This window comes from Homalodisca vitripennis, chromosome 7 (genome assembly GCF_021130785.1).
Source record: "Homalodisca vitripennis isolate AUS2020 chromosome 7, UT_GWSS_2.1, whole genome shotgun sequence".
NCBI classification, from domain to species: domain Eukaryota; kingdom Metazoa; phylum Arthropoda; class Insecta; order Hemiptera; family Cicadellidae; genus Homalodisca; species Homalodisca vitripennis.
This window is the reverse complement of record NC_060213.1, coordinates 138,672,521-138,690,768: the sequence shown is the minus strand read 5'-3', so window position 1 is coordinate 138,690,768 and position 18,248 is coordinate 138,672,521. Positions and strand designations below refer to the sequence as shown.

Sequence of the window (18,248 nt, the reverse complement as noted above, 5' to 3'; positions counted from 1 at the left end):
ACTTTGTCTAGCACATGATAAATGGTAAATGCTTTTGTCACTACTGTCAACCACCCCCCATTTGTAAGTTTATAATTATTTATTACAACTGGCTTCACTGCTTGTAAGCCACTTTTGCTCGTAACCAATTCATCTTCTGCGTGACAGCCAGTTGTCAACAGTATAACAGGTTTTCTTTGTTTTTTTTTGTTTGTATTTTACCAAAAGAATGTCATCCTGCCTGTAATAAATGCTCTCTTGTACCCCTAAATTGGCACTAACAATACTTTTATCAAGTTCTTTGGAGTTTTTTTATTAATTGTTCCTGTTATAAAAGTGTTTTTATTTAGCAACTCACAGGCCAATGGAATTTTTGTTGTAATAAATTGTCTGTAAAAATATGATACCCTTTATTGAGTAAGTCACAAGAAGTCAACTGTTCCAAAACTACCTTTTGAGTAAAAGGACCTGGTTCATTTGCTAAAAAGTCTTTTTCCTGTGTACAGAGAAACATTCAAAACATAATTTGTCTCACTGTCACACATTTCAAATTTTTTTATCCCGTAACGTGGCATGTTTTTTTATTAGGCATGTACTGAATAAAATACACTTCTGTTTTTCATTGCAATGAGAGACTCATCTATGGACAAGTTTTGTCCAGGAACAAAATGTTCTTTGAATTTCAAATTGATGTAATCATAAAAGCTTCTGATTTTATTCCAAGGATCAAAAGTTGGATCATTGCGTGCGACGGTTGTTGAGCCGGCTAACATGTAACATGGAAGTAATCTACTGAAATTTTCTCAGACATATTATTAGGGAAAAAAAGGAGTTTGTCTATTGCCTTTTCTGCTCCAATAATCAGTTATATTTTTTTGTCTAACTAATCCCATGTTCAATATCAAGGCCACATAAACTTTCATTTCATTTACCAAAATATTTACCAATCTTTCAGCCTAGAAAACTGTCGGATTTCACCAGAATTTCTTTTATCTCTTATCTTTTTAGCAGCATAAAAGTTGGTTTCATTGGTAATGAGATTCCAAATGAAGTCAGTAAAAAAAAGATAAAAATAATCAATAGGCCTACCTAAGTTTCTAGGTGGACAATTTCTGACACCTGTATTGTCTCACTCTGAATTTAGCTTCAATATCTTTATTTGGTTTCTGGAGAAAACACTCGTTCCCAAATACGTTGTTGTGGAATTCTTTGTACGAGGGGTACACTAGAATCAGATAAACTTGATTCGCTATCACTTGATTCACTATCACTTGATTCACTTACAATATCTGCTAATGAAATATTATCGGGTATCTCTTCGACAGCAAAATCACTTTCTTCATCTGAACTACCAAAACTTTCTTCACCTTGTAATATATCACGTATACTACTACTTCCTAGATTGACATCCATTGTAAAATATTGTAAAACACAACACCAAACAACAACAAACGACCATTACAAGACAAGAGAAACGAAACAGTCCACGTAGGCCTACTCAGCTAGTTTTGCCGCGGACCGCGGGAGAAAACTTAGGATTATTTCAGTTAGTACCATTGATTATTTCATCGTGATGTTGATGATACTATATGAAATGTATTTGAAATTTAGTGGTTAACGCAACTGTGCAAACTACGCGTAAAAATAATTATCGGTTTGCCTAGCAATAAGCGGAAATGTGAAGCGACTTCTAAGACGTCGCTTGCCACGTCACGGCGGCGTAAATGGAACGTCTCAGACGTCGCTTGCCACTTAGAGGGTTAAAGAACAAAAACTGCGAGCCACATACCAATAAAAATACTTTACTTTTAGTGCTTTAACAGAGTAACACTCATAAGAGTGTATTTTTGATTACCTGTATTTCTTAATATTCTTGTCGAACGCAATGGCAGTGAGACGATCGTGTTTGATTGCCGCAACAAACTGGTCACAGACTGAGACACTGTGAGGCTTGTCATCCGGACTGCAACAACAAGGAGAATTTGTCAAACCCACACACAAATGGCCCAACATCTTGTGTGGGTGTTGGGGTGGTTGCTTGTCACTTTATGTTTTCAATACACTGTAGTACTGACTGTTCTGACATCTGCTTGTCTTAACCCTTTAGAGACTGTCCAAAAATTAGACATACTAGTAAAAAGAAGAGCAAGCCGAGCTCAATTAGATATTTTGCTTAGTTTTTCCAATATGATTATAACTACAATATATTTCTTGCTTTCAGGTAGAATAATATTTTTTTTGTAATTTATTCTTTGTGACATCCTCTTTTGTAGAATTATAAAATATTTTAAAAATTAATATTTCTAATTGGCAATGAGGGAAAAACTTTAATTTATTGCTAACTTCATGTGTGGTTTTTATCTTTACTTAGCTATATTATTTCCAAATTTCAGCCCAATATCTGAATTTTTACATATTTTATAATTGTGTTATGTTAAATTAAAATCTTCAGCAAATTGTACCAAAATTAATATATTCCCCTTTATTTTTTCTTGATTATGATATAATTTCTTTTCACAAAAAACTGTTCTCTAATTGTTTACTACAGAATATTCAGGCTGTGCAGAAAAACGTTACTGGAGTAAGTTATAGACCACTCGAATTTAGCTTACTCATTGTAAAGTGAAACATAAAATTATTGTATTAGCACTATGACATAACCAAACAAACAAAGAGGTAATGTAACAATACATTAACAACCTTATCGCCAACTGACACAAAACAAGGAACAGGTTATTACTTAACTGGAACAGAAAAGGAACGGAACTAGTTTCATGTAATCCGCATTTGTTGATAGCAGCTGATGACCAGTGAAGTTATTTAACTCATTTGTAACTAGGGATGTATTAATTAAAGACATTGCCATATTTAGTTACAATGCTTAATAAATTATATACTAAATTTTATTGTTACCTATAAGTAAATTTTATAAATGTCCGACAGATTAGATGTTGGTCTCCAAAGGGTTTTAATAGCAGTTGGTACACTATATTTTCTTGATAAAAAAAAATCCATTAATAGTGCTGGCAGATTCTAAAAAACTCACATATTTAAAAATTATTATAGAACAAACATATTTATTAACTCTTATAGTGTTTCATGGAATACTCATTTACTTGAATACAGACTTAAGAGATTACTTCATAAAAAGAAGGAAGCTGCAATGAAATTCATTCAACAATTTCTTCTCAAAAACTAATGCTGAAAAAATAGCCAAACATTTTGCAAAATTAAAACCTTACACTACCAAAAATTGCAAAACTATTTTTACAACCATCTTGATTGCTTTCATGTTGTAACTCCACAACTTGTACAAAGAACATAGCATTTTCAATCCCACATCCTTAGTAACAATCACAAGTCAACTGTTATAACCCTATCTGTCCCATTACTATATTGCACTCTGACATTATTAGTAATCATCTAATTTAGATGATAACTAAGTTAGAGTTAAAGCAGTCTGAGAATGCAAGAATGCTCTGATAGAACTGACTAAGGAAATAGAGTAATACTTGGTTGGGTGCCGGGCCATGAGGGCATTCATGGAAATGAAAAAGCTGACACCCTCGCCAAAAAGGGAGCAAAGTCCTTTATGGTGGAGCCAGAGCCGGGTTGCGGGATAGCTTTCTCGTACAGCAAAGCTCTTGTTAAAGATTGGGAAAAGTGGACAAGAAACTTTAATTGGAGTGGGACTTCAGGATTAAGACAATAAAAAATGTTTATATCTCCTTATGCTAAGGGGTGGGCATTTCTCCTAGATGAGTAAGGAGGATATAAGAATGATAATAGGGATGCTGACAGTACATAGCCTCTTTAGAAAACACCTCATGAAGGTGGGTCTTAGCCAGACTGATGAATGCAGACTCTGCAGAGAAGAGGAGGAATCAGAGGAGCATTTTGGCTAAACTGTTTTGCCATATCTAAAAGTCGGAAAAGATTCCTAGGAGCATATCTCCTCAGTGCCGAGGACATCAGGAAACAGGAGCCCTCAAATCTGATCAGCTTCTGTAAAAGTCTCAGATTCTGAGGATACAAATATCCTCCTAACTTAGGGAGGCGCAAAAGTTCTTTTAGGACTAAGTGCGGGGACAATCGTCTCTTTCCCTCAGGAAAAAAGTTCAAATTTCTCTCAAGTACTTTTTCAACAGAATAAAACTTGTGTTTTCTTAAAAACAAAAAATTATCCTAACATAAAATATGAAGCACATGAACCACAATCAACTTTCAACAGTCACTCACTTATAATAAATACATTTTGAAGCAAACAGACTGGGAGTACTAACTTAACATATATGTTTGAGACGGCTTTGCCCGATTTCCCAGAATACAGCCAGAGCTGCAGATCCTTCATGCCTTTTCTTCTGACAGCTACTACAAAGTCAAAGTCTCTTGCTCGGTTTTCACTAGTCACGGTGTACAGTTTTGCCACCGTAACATTGTCTTCCAATGCCAGTTTCTGAAAAAAGTATAAATTTGCTTTCATATCTGTTTTGATAGCATAATTAATCATAATTCTGATTTTATTGGGACACAATGGCTACTTGATCTGTTGAACTGTTAAACAGAACAATTATCAAATTGTAATATAATAAATTATAACTCTGTCTTTATTTTAGGGAATGATACCTATACTTTTTACAGCAATAAAACCCATAATTTATTTTTGTAAGTTTATTATTTAATTTTAATATTCTTGGGGGAAATTAAAAAAAAAAAAAAAAAAAAAAAAACACTAAAGGGATTAAAAAGAGAAACTTTTTTAAACAACCAGAAATACATCAATTCAGATAAACCAAACTCCGAAACTGAAACATTTTTGTAAATTGTCCCCTTTAAAAACCTTGTTCACTGTCAAAATTTACTATTTAAACCTGCAATTGGCTTTAAGTGACTTTTGACATATTAACTACATTTTCAATAGATACTAGTTGTTTTTAAAAATTAACTATGTTGTAATATTATGAACTTTCATAGTAACTCTATTTTTGCTTTGTTTGGACTAAAAATTATGTCAATGAAAATATAAAGATCTTCGTTAAAAATAACACTTTGTAGGATACAATATTTTAACACTCAAACTGGCAGTAATTTTTTTAACAGATGGCAGGCCATTTTTGAGTGTTTAAAAGTTAAAAAAATGTATCTTTACTATAAATCTATATGTGTAATACATTATTGTTTTCAGGAAATGTGGAGATAATTATGGTATACAAATATTGCACTAATATTATAAATGCGAAAGTTTGGATATTTGGATGTTTGGAGGTTTGTCCTCGAATCACGCTGAAACTGCTATACGAATTGTGCTGAAATTTGGAACAGGTATAGCTTTTGGTCTGAATTAACATTTAGAGTGCTTTTTACCACCCATAACACATTCATTTCACCAAATAAAGTCGAATTCAAATTGAAAAATTAGTTTGTTTACATTCAAATGTTATGATAAGAACGAAACGTATTTTGACAGCTGTTGACAGCTATAGTTCGACAAACTTTCTGAAACATCTGTTTACATTTGAATTTTATCGTGTAATGCAGGTAGTAAATAAAACATTAACATATAAATTTTACTCCAGATTGCGCCAGTGACAAATTAAAATCATTTAATACATTAAATACTGTTATAAAACTACCTAAATGAACAAAGTTAAGAATGTTTTCACATTTAAGTTACTCTAAACTGGTGGGCTTCCTTGACATTATGATATTACATTTTAACAATGGCTTACGGAAAAACAGAAATGAATACTAACATACCTTAACGATTCATTCTTTCCCTGGCTACAGTCTAAAAATCAAGTGTAACGCAAAACTTTAATAACGATTATTTTGGAATGTTGCATAACCTTAATAAGGATTTCCCCCTTATACCGGAAGTACATAAGAAGTAGGTAGGACTTCCCCCTGGGTCTTAATAGGCTTTTCAGTCATAGCAAACTCAACTATGTCAACACGATTTTGACCAAAATAGATTTCCGAGAACTATATAATTGAACGTATATAGTATTTTAATTGAGGCAATATGGCAAGCTAACCTGTGACATAGTAGGTAAGTGTATTTAAACGGTCTTAAATAGGCACTTTTTAACCGAAGTAAGCATCTCAGTCCTATGTAAGTATATATATTTTTTCTTCGTCAGAACAACAAACTCTACTATGGTACTGGAAATATCTTAGACCTGAAATATATGACAAGGACTGGAAATATACACTTTTTGACCAAAATAAGTTTCTGAGACCTGTGTGATCCGAGATTTGTGTTTTCTTGATCAGAATGACAAGGCAGATTCAGCTGTGACGTTATGTATATAATTAATTAGAACCAGAAATGCTCCTACACGTGCCAAACATGATATAATAATTAAGTTAAACTCTGATACTATTTACCATGAACTTAAATAATATCTACCTGATGTATGCCTACTTACGTTTTAAAATTTTTATAGGACTCCCATCATATTACATCATAATTGCTTTTACTAAGTAATATAAGGACTTTGGTTCTAAGATTGCGTGCGAAGCCGCGGGTAACAGCTAGTTATGCATAAACCATAAAAAACAACTTTTTTAAGTTGTGAGACTGCCCCTGGTAAAGTGTAATAATACTATAAATATTAGAATCTGAGATAGCTAATTTATTCTTCATTTTATCTAGTTTCAGAAAATATATAATGGTATCCAGGTTCTCTTGAAGAATAATTATATATATTGTAAAAACCACAAATAATACACGAAATGCAAATCTTGTTACTATGGTTACGATTATTTTCAAAAATTTACATAAAATATAATTCTTACACTGTGTCCAAAATATCCCAAAATGTAGAGAATTATATGCACTAGTGGTAGTGTTGATTCATATGTACTATATGAACTCTCAAAATACGTGTATGTCAGATCGACATAATGTCGATTGCCACTGTCTTGTATTAACGATTTAGATCGACATTATAACGTTGATTGCCAGACCAAGTGATAAAATAATATTTTATTTTACATTAGAGAAATTAAGTTTTATTAACGCTTGATTGATTAAGCTTTACATTTAGAGTTTATAAGCAATATAAAAAAATAACAGGTCTTTTTCGTTTAAGGGCCAGCACAAAAGACCCTAGCTTGCCTATTCAAAACTCAGATCACGCGATGCTTGCCAGCTGCTTGCTCTTTTAGAAAAAAATTAACTCGAGCTTGCAAAGTCCAAGCCCAGATCAACTCACCACGCTTTATTGAACAAGAAAAACTAAGTATAACTCACTCATGAGAAAATGGAAGTAATTAAGAGCAAAACTTATTGTTCTGGAGGCCAATACCAATTGACATCCCTCCAAATGGCATCACACAAATCAACGTCTTTGTTCCTCTTCCTCCACATAAACTCACATAGATAGGAATCAACGTGACTACGACTCGTTCCACATTCTCGCCTGTTCCTGCGTTTGGCAGATGCCCACACAGATTCAACAGACTGCGTGTTAGCACCAGTAACTGGGTCGACGAAATTTTCACTGTGATTTACAGTTAGGTGCTGGAAATTCATACCTGGCACATTTGGTATACCATTGTATGATCTCCATAAATCAGAAATAATTGTCGTACCTGGCTAAATCGAGTCTCTAATACAAAACTCCAGGTTTCATTACAGGCAAAAGATAAGCGGCACGCGTTTTTCACTGATAAGATAAGACGAGTTTATACTAGAAGTAGTACCTGGACTACTGCCCTACGAACTAATAACACCAAAAAAACGATTAAATGCACTGTCAGTCAGGTATAGTATGTTTGTAAGGTGCTGGCCCTTAAACGAAAAAGACCCAAAATAACAAAACACACGCACAACAAATAAATGCAAAAAATTAATCTTTTCCAATGTACTAATGCAATGATTTACAAAATATATAATTCTTACACTAAATGTTTCCATAAATATACCAGAATGTAGAGAATTATTTGCACTACAAAACAACAAATAAATTAATAACCAATTTTGACATTTTTTAATTTTTGAAAAGTGGTGGGATGTACCTAAATTTGTTTCTATGGATACAATTATTTAAAAAAAAACAAACAAACAAATACAACTTTTACACTAAATATTTCTAAAATACACAAAAATTTAGCATAGTATAGCCTAAAACAAAGCTATTAACCAAGTTTATAAACCATACCCATGATATATCACTAATTTTCAAAATGGTTAAATTAGAACGATTTTTTTGGCAAGATTTATGATGTCACTGTGACATCACTGTTGCCAAAACAGTAAAACAAATTTCACCACTGAATTTCACCTTTCTGTTTGAAATGGTATATAAATAGTGGTGGTAGTGTTGATTCATATGCACTATATGAACTCTCAAAAAAAGTGTATGTCAGATCGACATAATGTCGGTTGCCACTTGTATTAACGATTTAGATCGACATTATAACGTTGATTGCCAGATCAAGTGATAAAATAATATTTTATTTTACGTTAGAGAAATTAAGTTTTATTAATGCTTGATTGATTAAGCTTTACATTTAGAGTTTATAAGTAATGTAAAAAATAACAAAACACACAGGCACAACAAATAAGTGCAAAAAATTAATCTTTTCCAATGTACTAATGCAATGATTAATATACCCTGTATTTTGCTAAATTAATTTCTTTAGATTTTTATGAAAAACATTATTTTACGTCTGATAAAGAAGAATAAATTGTTGAACAGATACAAGCTACTACTTTAATACGCATATGTATTGACTGACCAATTTCATAAAAGACAAATTAATCAGCTATTTAACCAGCTTATTTTTTATGAAAAGCAGGGTCAGTTGGGAGATAATGGTGCTCGGATCACTCTTAATTATTTAAAAAAAGGATGTTAACCCTTTCAGGGCCAGGACCAAATATGAGATATTGCAAAATTTTTTCACATTTCATATCCCCTTGTGACTAGTCAAAAGTGCCAGGCTAAAATTGGCGATTTTGCAGTCTCTTGGATTAAAATTTATAATTTTTCATAATAATTAGAGAATGCCCTAAAAGTTGCACCAAATTACTCGTATAGATGTATACTATCAACAAAAAAATATATAGATATAGTTTTAAGTAATTTAAAATTTAAAAAATAATGTTTTAATAGATTACATAAATATTTTAATTTATTTTATTTTTTGTAAGTAACTAAAAAAGGAAAAATAATTTTACTGTGGGAAGCTATTTTATTATATTGCACATTTAAAAAGGAACAACCATACAAAATTTCGTGTTATTTCTCTCATAAATAAATTTGTTATGACACATTTTGTATAAATACGCATAATTGTACTTCGCAATATTTTATAAGTGTTAAAGCAACTGACTCTTACATTGCAAGAAACTTAAAATAAATATTCACATTATGGATGTACCGGTAAACAGATGATTGTAGGATTCATAAACAGTTTCAATACATTTAAAAAACACTATTTACCAAGAAATATTTACACAATTTTATTTGAAACTTATTTACACTTTTTCTATTTACAAATGTGCTACTTACAATTTCACTCTCGTGAGATTGCAAATTGTCAGTCATTGTAACTACTACACACGATAGTTGACCACGTAACAACTAAAACTACTAATATTTGCAACCACAAAATAAAATAACGAAGAAGAATCCAGCATACAATAATACGATTACATTAAAGCATAAAGAATTAACAACAAAAGATCGAGTCAGCTGATAATGACATGTGACAATTACGAAATAAAAATGCATAGACCTCCAAATTAAAAATGATATTCATATTAATTATCTACAAATATACCAGAGAATAAAAAAACATAAAACTTTAATCATTTGATGTCGTATTTATTTAAGAAAACGACGAATATCAAGGAGACTATATATTCAGATTCAGATTCCTTTATTTGTCATTACACATTACAGAATGCAGGACAAGTGTTCAACAACAACAACAATAAATTAATAAGTTACAACAATTAATAACAGTCAATAATTAAGAAAGTTTATGTCATAATACTCTTGAACACTGTACAGACATTCATCCAATAAAATATGCTTAATACTATTCTTAAATTTATTTACAGGCAGCACCTTAAGATGTTGTGGTAAACAATTGTACATTTTAATCCCTTGGTAGACAAAACTATTTTGAGTGAGAGAACAACACCTCTTTGTCACCAAATGTTGCCTGTATCTTGTGTTGTGTTCATGTACTGAGGTGTAATCCTCAAGAGTAGACAAATTGTTTCTTATGTACATTAAAACAGACAATACATAAATAGATGGCAGGGAAAGAATTCTTGATTTTATGAAGAGAGGTTTACAATGTGTTCTAGCTGATACCCCCACATATTAATCTGATGGACCTTTTTTGCAACACAAAAAGTCTCTGAGCTCCATGATAATTGCCCCAGAGGGAAGTGCCATAGGACAATAGGCTGTGAATGTATGCATAATAAACACATAATAAGTTATCTGTGCCTACACTATCTTTCAGTATCCTAAGTACAAATATACCCTTGCTAACACGAGTAGATAAGATGTTTATGTGATTTTCCCATTTTAAATTAGATTAAATTTGATTTGAATTATTGCCGCCTGGCGCTTTTCGTGTATATCACCGACGGCAACATATTGTCGCCTGGCCCGGAAAAGATTAAGAGGTTAGTTACAAACTTTGGAATTCAATCTGCCGCCAATGCAAGTTCACTCTAAATGCTCTATGAAACTTGTTAGATACGGTTGCTGGCGAAGCTGACATATTTTCTAATACACTGTAAAATTGGGAAGTCAAGATACTGGTGAAGCTATAGCACTTCTTATTCCACCATAGGGATAACAGGCTATAAATGTGTAGAAGTCACTGGTGTACTCCAGCTCTGGGTACGTCAAAACCTCACTCACTTGATCGTAGCAGAACGCGTAATAAAATTGTTTCGAAACAAGTAGGGGAAAGTTCGAGCAACTGCAAGCTTACCAACTGCCTTCTTGGACCACTTGCACTGCTCTTCCAAATTGCAAGATTCCCGGAGGCCGTGACTGTACACAGTTGGTCCCCGTAAGTAGCAATGGACACCAGCTCTTCCCTGCTCTTGGACACAAACTGGAAAGCACATTCTCCTGTCTGTACACTGTATGCACTTACACACCAACCACACAGAATGTACACATATCTGGAACAGACAACACGCTTATTTACATTTTAAACAGGCTATAATACTAAAGACCAGATGTTATACCATAGATTTACAATGTCGCTCAGCTTAGTACCTTTTAGATGGCCTTGTGTGCAAGGGAGTTACTTGATCGCAAACATGTGAAAGGTAATTATGAAGCTAACACCTACGGAAAAGTCCACCAATTCTAGATAACCTTGCATGTCCATACCTTGATTTTCTTGTTCAATCCTAAACGGTTTCAAGAATCTTGCTATTTTTCAGAACGTCTGATATGTTTTTGATTTTTGTTATAGCACTCATTATTTTTTTGGTCATTGTTTTGTTATGATTGCTATCATTGTATTTAATAATTATTGCAAGTTATAATTTATGTATTATTAACTCCACATTGCAAGGTTATCTTTATATTAGTAAAATGAAAAGTCACTAAAACCCTTTTTTAAATTATTTTATACATGTGTTTCGGTATTCAACCATCATCGGTATACATAAACCTGTAAATAAATAATAAACAATTACTCGTAAATATAAACATGTGGACCATTTAAACAGTTGTTAAATTTATATGACACAGTTGTAATTTTGATTAGTATCCTGTATTTAATATTTTAATTTTTTCAAAAACTGGGTTTGTCTTATTTTTCAGAGTGCAATTTAAAATGTTACGAGGATCTTTATTATAATTTAGTTAGATATGTAATTCTTCTTTCATGTTTAATTTTTCTCCTTTCCTTTCGATATCTAAAAATAACTTAATATAAAAAATACAACTGTCACATAAATTTAACATCTGTTTAAATGGTCCACATGTGTATATATAATTGTTTACACATGTTTATATTTAATTATGTATTTAGAGGTTAATGTACACTGATGATGGTTGGATATTGAAACACGTGTAGGGCAATAAAAGATTTTTTGAGGGTTTTAATTGACTTTATATTATACTATTACAATTTATAATGTATTTATTTTATATACTATAATATATGTTCTAGATGATGTATTTGTATGTTTCGTTTTGTTCCAATCCATTTAGTATTGATTTTTGTATAGCCCATTGTTGTTTCTTAAACTATTTATTGTTGTTATCACTATTCTACTGCTTGTAGCCAGCTTTTGTTGTATTGCATTAGATACAACAAAAATACAAAAAGAGATTAATTACCTTGATGAAAAGTAATTAAAGCACGTACCCAAGCCAAAAGTGTAAAATGCCATGTTTACAATATATTAAAAATTAATTATTAGAGCAAACACATTAGTCACTTTGTTAAATTTACCTCGAATTTTTTTATAACCTGGAATCAACATTTTAATTAACCCTCCGAGTGGTGAAAGACTCTGCAGTGTCTATTAAATCTCGTTCACGAGTGGCAGAGACACTCTAGCGTCTATTAACGCAAGACTCTTTTGTTCCGGTATTTCCGATGTTATGCCGCGACTTAAACGCTATATATTAGGTATGGTTAGAAAGATGAGATTCCAAATTTTGATTTGATGTAGTATTTAGATACACTGGCACTAGCGGAACCCTTACAAACAGTTCATTCACGTACTGTACTACCTACTGGACCAAGTGGAGATCTTTCTCAATGGATTGCTCATTTACCATTCATCTCAAACTGCTCATTTACTGCTCAAGTAGTGAAAGACTTTGTGCAGTGTGTGAACACCAAAAAAAGGGGCAAAAGTCACTTCTGAAACCCAGCTTGTAATTTTGGAGTTCATAGGGAGTGTTTCCCTTACTTCGAACATTACTGGAGGCCTCTCAAACCAGGAAGAATGAGGTAGGCTCTGATACTGACTAAAATGCAGTAAAAAACATGTAGGCTACGTACATGAAAGTTTCGATCAGCAATTAGTGTGATTTTTTTAGGAATAATATATATATTTTTGTTCAGAATTAAATTTTAAACAAAATGGATATTTTGGATCTGTGTTAAAAAAAATTAATATTAGTATCATTTACTCAGCCTAATATAAAACAAACAAAAAATGAATTTTTATTTTTGGAGTTCAACCCTGGTTTTTTACACCTATCCGAGGTAAGTGTTTCATATTATTACCATTCTATTCTGTGTGTTATGTAGTTTAACTTGATATACGATATGTTGTACTTATATAATTTACAGTATTTTTAATTATTTACAGTATAAATTTCCTTTTGCAAACATACAAAATCAGTAAAAATGTCCCGCCACTTGGAGAAAAAAGTACCGCGACTCAGAGGGTTAAATAAACACTGGAAATGCTGCTTAACTAACAGAATGATTTCTGAGATAAGACATATGAAATCATTGTTCAAAAATAAAAACCCACATCAATTATGGCACAGTTTATTTAATTTTGGCAAATATATCTGAAAGTTACCAAATGTTCAAAGAAAATACTTACACTCGCACTGTGTTGTGTCACTTTATAACTGTTATAAATCTATTGTTATATTTGTATCACATGTAATTTATTACTCCCTACTGTATTTATTAAAAAACCAATATTAATTATATATCGTATAATTGATAAATCAAATCAAATCAAATATTTATTTGTTGTAAACATGTTCACATGTATAACAAAGTCAACTTAAAAGGTTACTTAACCTAACTTAAAGAGTTAACAACTTCGTAAAATTCTGTATACCGGTCAAACCCCGCACTGATTGCCAGGGGCATTTCTGATCACTAATTTCCCAACGACGGATCATGTCCCAGATCGTCCCAACTTTTCTCACGTAAGATCATTTAGGACAAGCAGCCACTAGAATGCTCATGATATCACAAAAATGCTTTCGCCATAACATTCTTTGAGGGTTCTAAGTTTGATATAAGATATATAATAGTTACACTCATGTACTATTTCTCTATGAATAAGACAAAATATGACTTTTTATGGTAGAATGAGTTAGTGAGGTAAAGTGTGTAGACTGCTTATTAGTCTGTCAAAAGTGCCATTTGAGGCTGGTCTTTTTGGAAAATAGGCTGGGTACTAAATAACTGGGTTGTAGGCTAATGGCTTGTTTATAAATGTAAAACAGAATTTTTGGCCTGGTCTTCAAAGGTAGGGCCTACTAGTAGTATTTTAATTGGGGAGACTTTAATAAGAGGCCTACACTCGTTATTCAATTGCTGTTAACGAACAATTCGATATATTATCCCACTTCGATATGTAAAAATCACATACAATAAGAGTTATAAAATATAACCGTGGCAAGAAGAATCTTGTACATTAAAATTTTAAAAACATAAATTTAACAATAACATTACAAAACAACAAAACTATGGCCTAGACTTAGATATCAAAGAAACCTTACAATGTGAAACCTTACCTTGCTTTTGTGAAATGGAGGAAAGAATTCTCCCCATGGGTTACCAGGAGCTAAATCCAGATGTTGAAGCCACTTAAAGTCACTTGTGATAAATATGTCACATATTTTCCTCATATTCATCGCTATTTTCAAAGTTGACAAATTTTTGTTACTTCCTGCTGTGTATTGTTTACAATAAAATTAGGTACTATAACTAATAAGTTCAAATCATATGCTAAGTTAAATACTTCTTGCTGTTTATTGTGGTAAATCTTAAGCTCAGCGACTACCGCTCCAATCGCCGTGATTTTTTGCATACTAACACAGGTTAACGTAATTTCACCGAAAAAAATAATCCCGATTATCGCCTTAGCCGTTTACTCCCCCCCCCAAAAAAAAATTTAAAAAAACCTGACTGACATTGCATTTATTCGTTTTTTTGGTCTTATTAGTTCGTAGGGCAGTAGTCCAGGTACTACTTCTAGTATAAACTCGTCTTATCTTATCAGTGATAAACACGCGCCGGTTACCTTTTGCTTGTAATGAAACCTACGTTAGTTCTGTCTGAGTTTTGTGTGTGTAGGCCTAAGCAGTCATGGCGTGATCTGGGCTTGGACTTTGCAAGCTCGAGTTAATTTTTTTTCTAAAAGAGCAAGCAGCGCAAAGCGCTGCGCAGCGGGCAAGCATCGCGTGATCTGAGTTTTGAATACGCAAGCTAGGGTCTTTTTAGCGTGTGACAAGAACCATCGCACGCCATGTCAATAACTTCACTAATTATTCCTTGTCCATGTGGGTTTGTTTGTTTACGTCTGGCGGTCAATCGAAGCCGTCCTATAGGTCACGTGACCCGCCCGGCCAATCGGAAACTTTCCTGTTTGTCACGTGACTACTGTCACCTCATCAAAACGACCATGGTCGGCCATTGTTTTTAGTTTGATAGTCGAAAATCTCGTTATTTATGTGTTTTGTATTGCCAACATTTTACTGCCGAAAAACTGGTTTTTATACGTTAGCGTTTTATAATCGGGACTATTGTTTTCGGTGAAATTACGTTAACCTGCGTTAGTATGCAAAAAATTACGACGATTGGAGCGGTAGTCGCTGAGCTTAATATTTACCTTTATTGTTTACAATAAAATTAGGTACTATAACTAATAAGTTCAAATCATATGCTAAGTTAAATCAATTGTAATATCAAATTGTTCCTACGGATAAAAACAAAACAATCAAACCATTCGATAATAGCAATTGAATAACAAGTGTAGGCCACTTATTAAAGTCTACCCTTTTAATTTTCAATACAGCATCCTAGGCCTGATATTTTAATTAAATATTTGAGGTTAACTTACTTTCCATCAGATGAAAATAATGGTGAATGCTTTACAATGCAGCCTCCTCCTTTGTTACGAACAACTATTTTTTCGTCCATTGATTTATCTATTATCTGTAAACTTTCAGAGTGAATTACCATATTAACACCAAGATAAAATAACTAAAACTAGTTTAACCTACAAATTTTAGTATGACACGGTAAGGAGTAGGGATCAAATTCACTACCACACACACCGGAAATCAACAATGTCTTGTAGACTAATATAACAGCAAGACAGCGGCAGACCAGAAAGAAAAGGTAACACATTGTGAGTGACACACAGAGTATGATAGTCGGTATAGTTTCTTTTACTTTTTACTCTTTGGTTAAATCTCAACAGTAAACAGTAACATAGTGTTTATAATTTTATTGTTAACAGCTTATCTAATAATTTCTTGAATAGATTCACTATTGTAGATGAATTTTGTTAAGTTGTTTACTTGTATATCAAATTTTTAACTACTGAGTAAATCTTCTACAATTGGTCAATTCGTTTCAGTGGTTATTTGTTTACGTTTAGCTTGGGCGTTTTGTTTCGAACTTCCGATTACACGTGATAATGTTTGCTTGATGATTATTAACGAACAGAATTACGCATTGACTCATAACGTGGCCACTGACTTAGATTACGTATTAGTCTATGAGAGGTTGTTGCATCCAATGCTAAAATCTGTTGCCACTTGAGACATTATGCTTGTGTACTATCTATTAGCAGTACGAAGGAAACAGTAATTGTAAATATATTAAAGAAACTAATAAACACATGTTATACTAAGTTTCATCTTCCGTTAGACCAGAAACTTCAGATTGCTTCTAGAAACTAGGATCTCCTCTGTCACTTTTTTCAGGTCCTTTATGCTTCACCAATATGGCGCCCTTACCAAATTAGCTATATCATCATGCCCAAAGAAATTAATATACGTGGTATAAAAATGCTGGATTGGAGATTTGGTTATGGGTATATCTCAAGACACTTATCGTAGTTTTAAGAGGCTCTATGAGTTGCAGTCCCCGCAGTTTAAGCGCAGAAAATCTGACCTCAACCTCAACCTCAAATTAATTGTTATTAATTAATTTAATTCATAAAAATGAGGTAATCACTATAAGATTGAAATGCATTAAAACTCAAAACAAGAGATTTAGTATAGACTCACATAAACAATTATAATTTAATAATTAGAAAACGTACTTTTTCATGATAAATATTCATAGCCCGATAAAAGAAGTACTCACTACTGTCGGTCAGTGCCGCGATTTTAATATGTTTTATAAAATACAATTATTTTCAAACGAGCAATGTATTTCTTTGATTTTAGTAATTTATTTAAAATATTTGTTAGGGAATAATCTAGCTTATGATAAATCAAAAGCATATCAATCTCTATTTATTTATTTTTATTTAAAAAGGAGAGGCCGATCCCCTTTTAAGCCCTATTCTGTCCGCCCTCGTGGGCCACTGGCCTGTGCGGGGATCTTATCAAACAGAATAAGGGGGAGAGTCGATACAGTACAAGGTCGGTCGATGGTACTGATAAAAAGTGCAATAGTCACTGACAGGATTTGAACCTGCGTTATCTCTAACTCAGACCCAAAGTCCAACGTCTTAGACCGCTTGGTATCGACACTCCCAAAGTCCATTATTCAATAGATTAGCTAAACATTATAATATTTAGTAAAGTCTCTGGTAATTTACACTTTAATTTTAAAAGTTTTGATGAATATATTTAATAAATTCCGGAAAAACAATACTTATTGTTATATATCTATACATTCACTGCACGATAAGTTTCCTCCTCTATGCGTTCACTCTCATTCCGTTCAGTAATCCACATGATGACGATTACCATTACCGCACGCTCTAGCGGGGAGCTCAGTAACTGCACTGACAAGTCGATTGAAAGTGAACGAGACGGACTGGGCCGTATCAGCCAAACGGTCCTAACGTCATACAACTTTGTTTCATGGCGTTTTATACAGCTTCTTCTTTTCGCTACTTAACGCAAATCGAAGAAGCTTCCAAATAATAGCTAACCCTGCTTGAGGTTAGCCCTGCTTTGTAACTGTTCTAAACTGTCCAAAATTTATAAATAAAATTATCATTTCTTTGAACTACGCGATGTTTCATTATAAATGTATTACTACGAATACTCCTTTTTTATAAAACCATGACAATGCATCTGTGCTTACTTTAAATATATAAATCTATAAGATGATTATAAGAAGTTTACAAAAACCCAACATCTTTAAAATTTTATACAACTTTAATAACAAAATCGTCACAAAATAGAACCTATGGTAACGGCATCTGACAGCAAACTTGAGAACTGATTTTCGCCTCACAAGCTTAGAGCTACTCTAGCACCTGGCGGTTGTCGATTGAACTAAATTTTAAAATAATCCAACCAGCTGAGCCATCCATT

At 32.7% G+C, this 18,248-nt stretch overlaps 1 protein-coding gene across 1 annotated transcript in view; it reads right to left on the bottom strand.

The window, feature by feature from the left end:
- Nucleotides 1–16,001, bottom strand: part of LOC124366411 (WD repeat-containing protein 75-like) — a 65,448-nt gene extending 49,447 nt beyond the window's left edge. The window contains exons 1-4 of the mRNA XM_046822942.1: nucleotides 15,806–16,001; nucleotides 10,948–11,143; nucleotides 4,263–4,435; nucleotides 1,835–1,942 (exon numbers count right to left, since the gene is read on the bottom strand). Of these exons, the coding sequence (XP_046678898.1) occupies nucleotides 1,835–1,942; nucleotides 4,263–4,435; nucleotides 10,948–11,143; nucleotides 15,806–15,927 (599 nt within the window). The 5' untranslated portion in view covers nucleotides 15,928–16,001. The remainder of the gene's footprint in view (nucleotides 1–1,834; nucleotides 1,943–4,262; nucleotides 4,436–10,947; nucleotides 11,144–15,805) is intronic.
- Nucleotides 16,002–18,248: the final 2,247 nt, after the last annotated feature.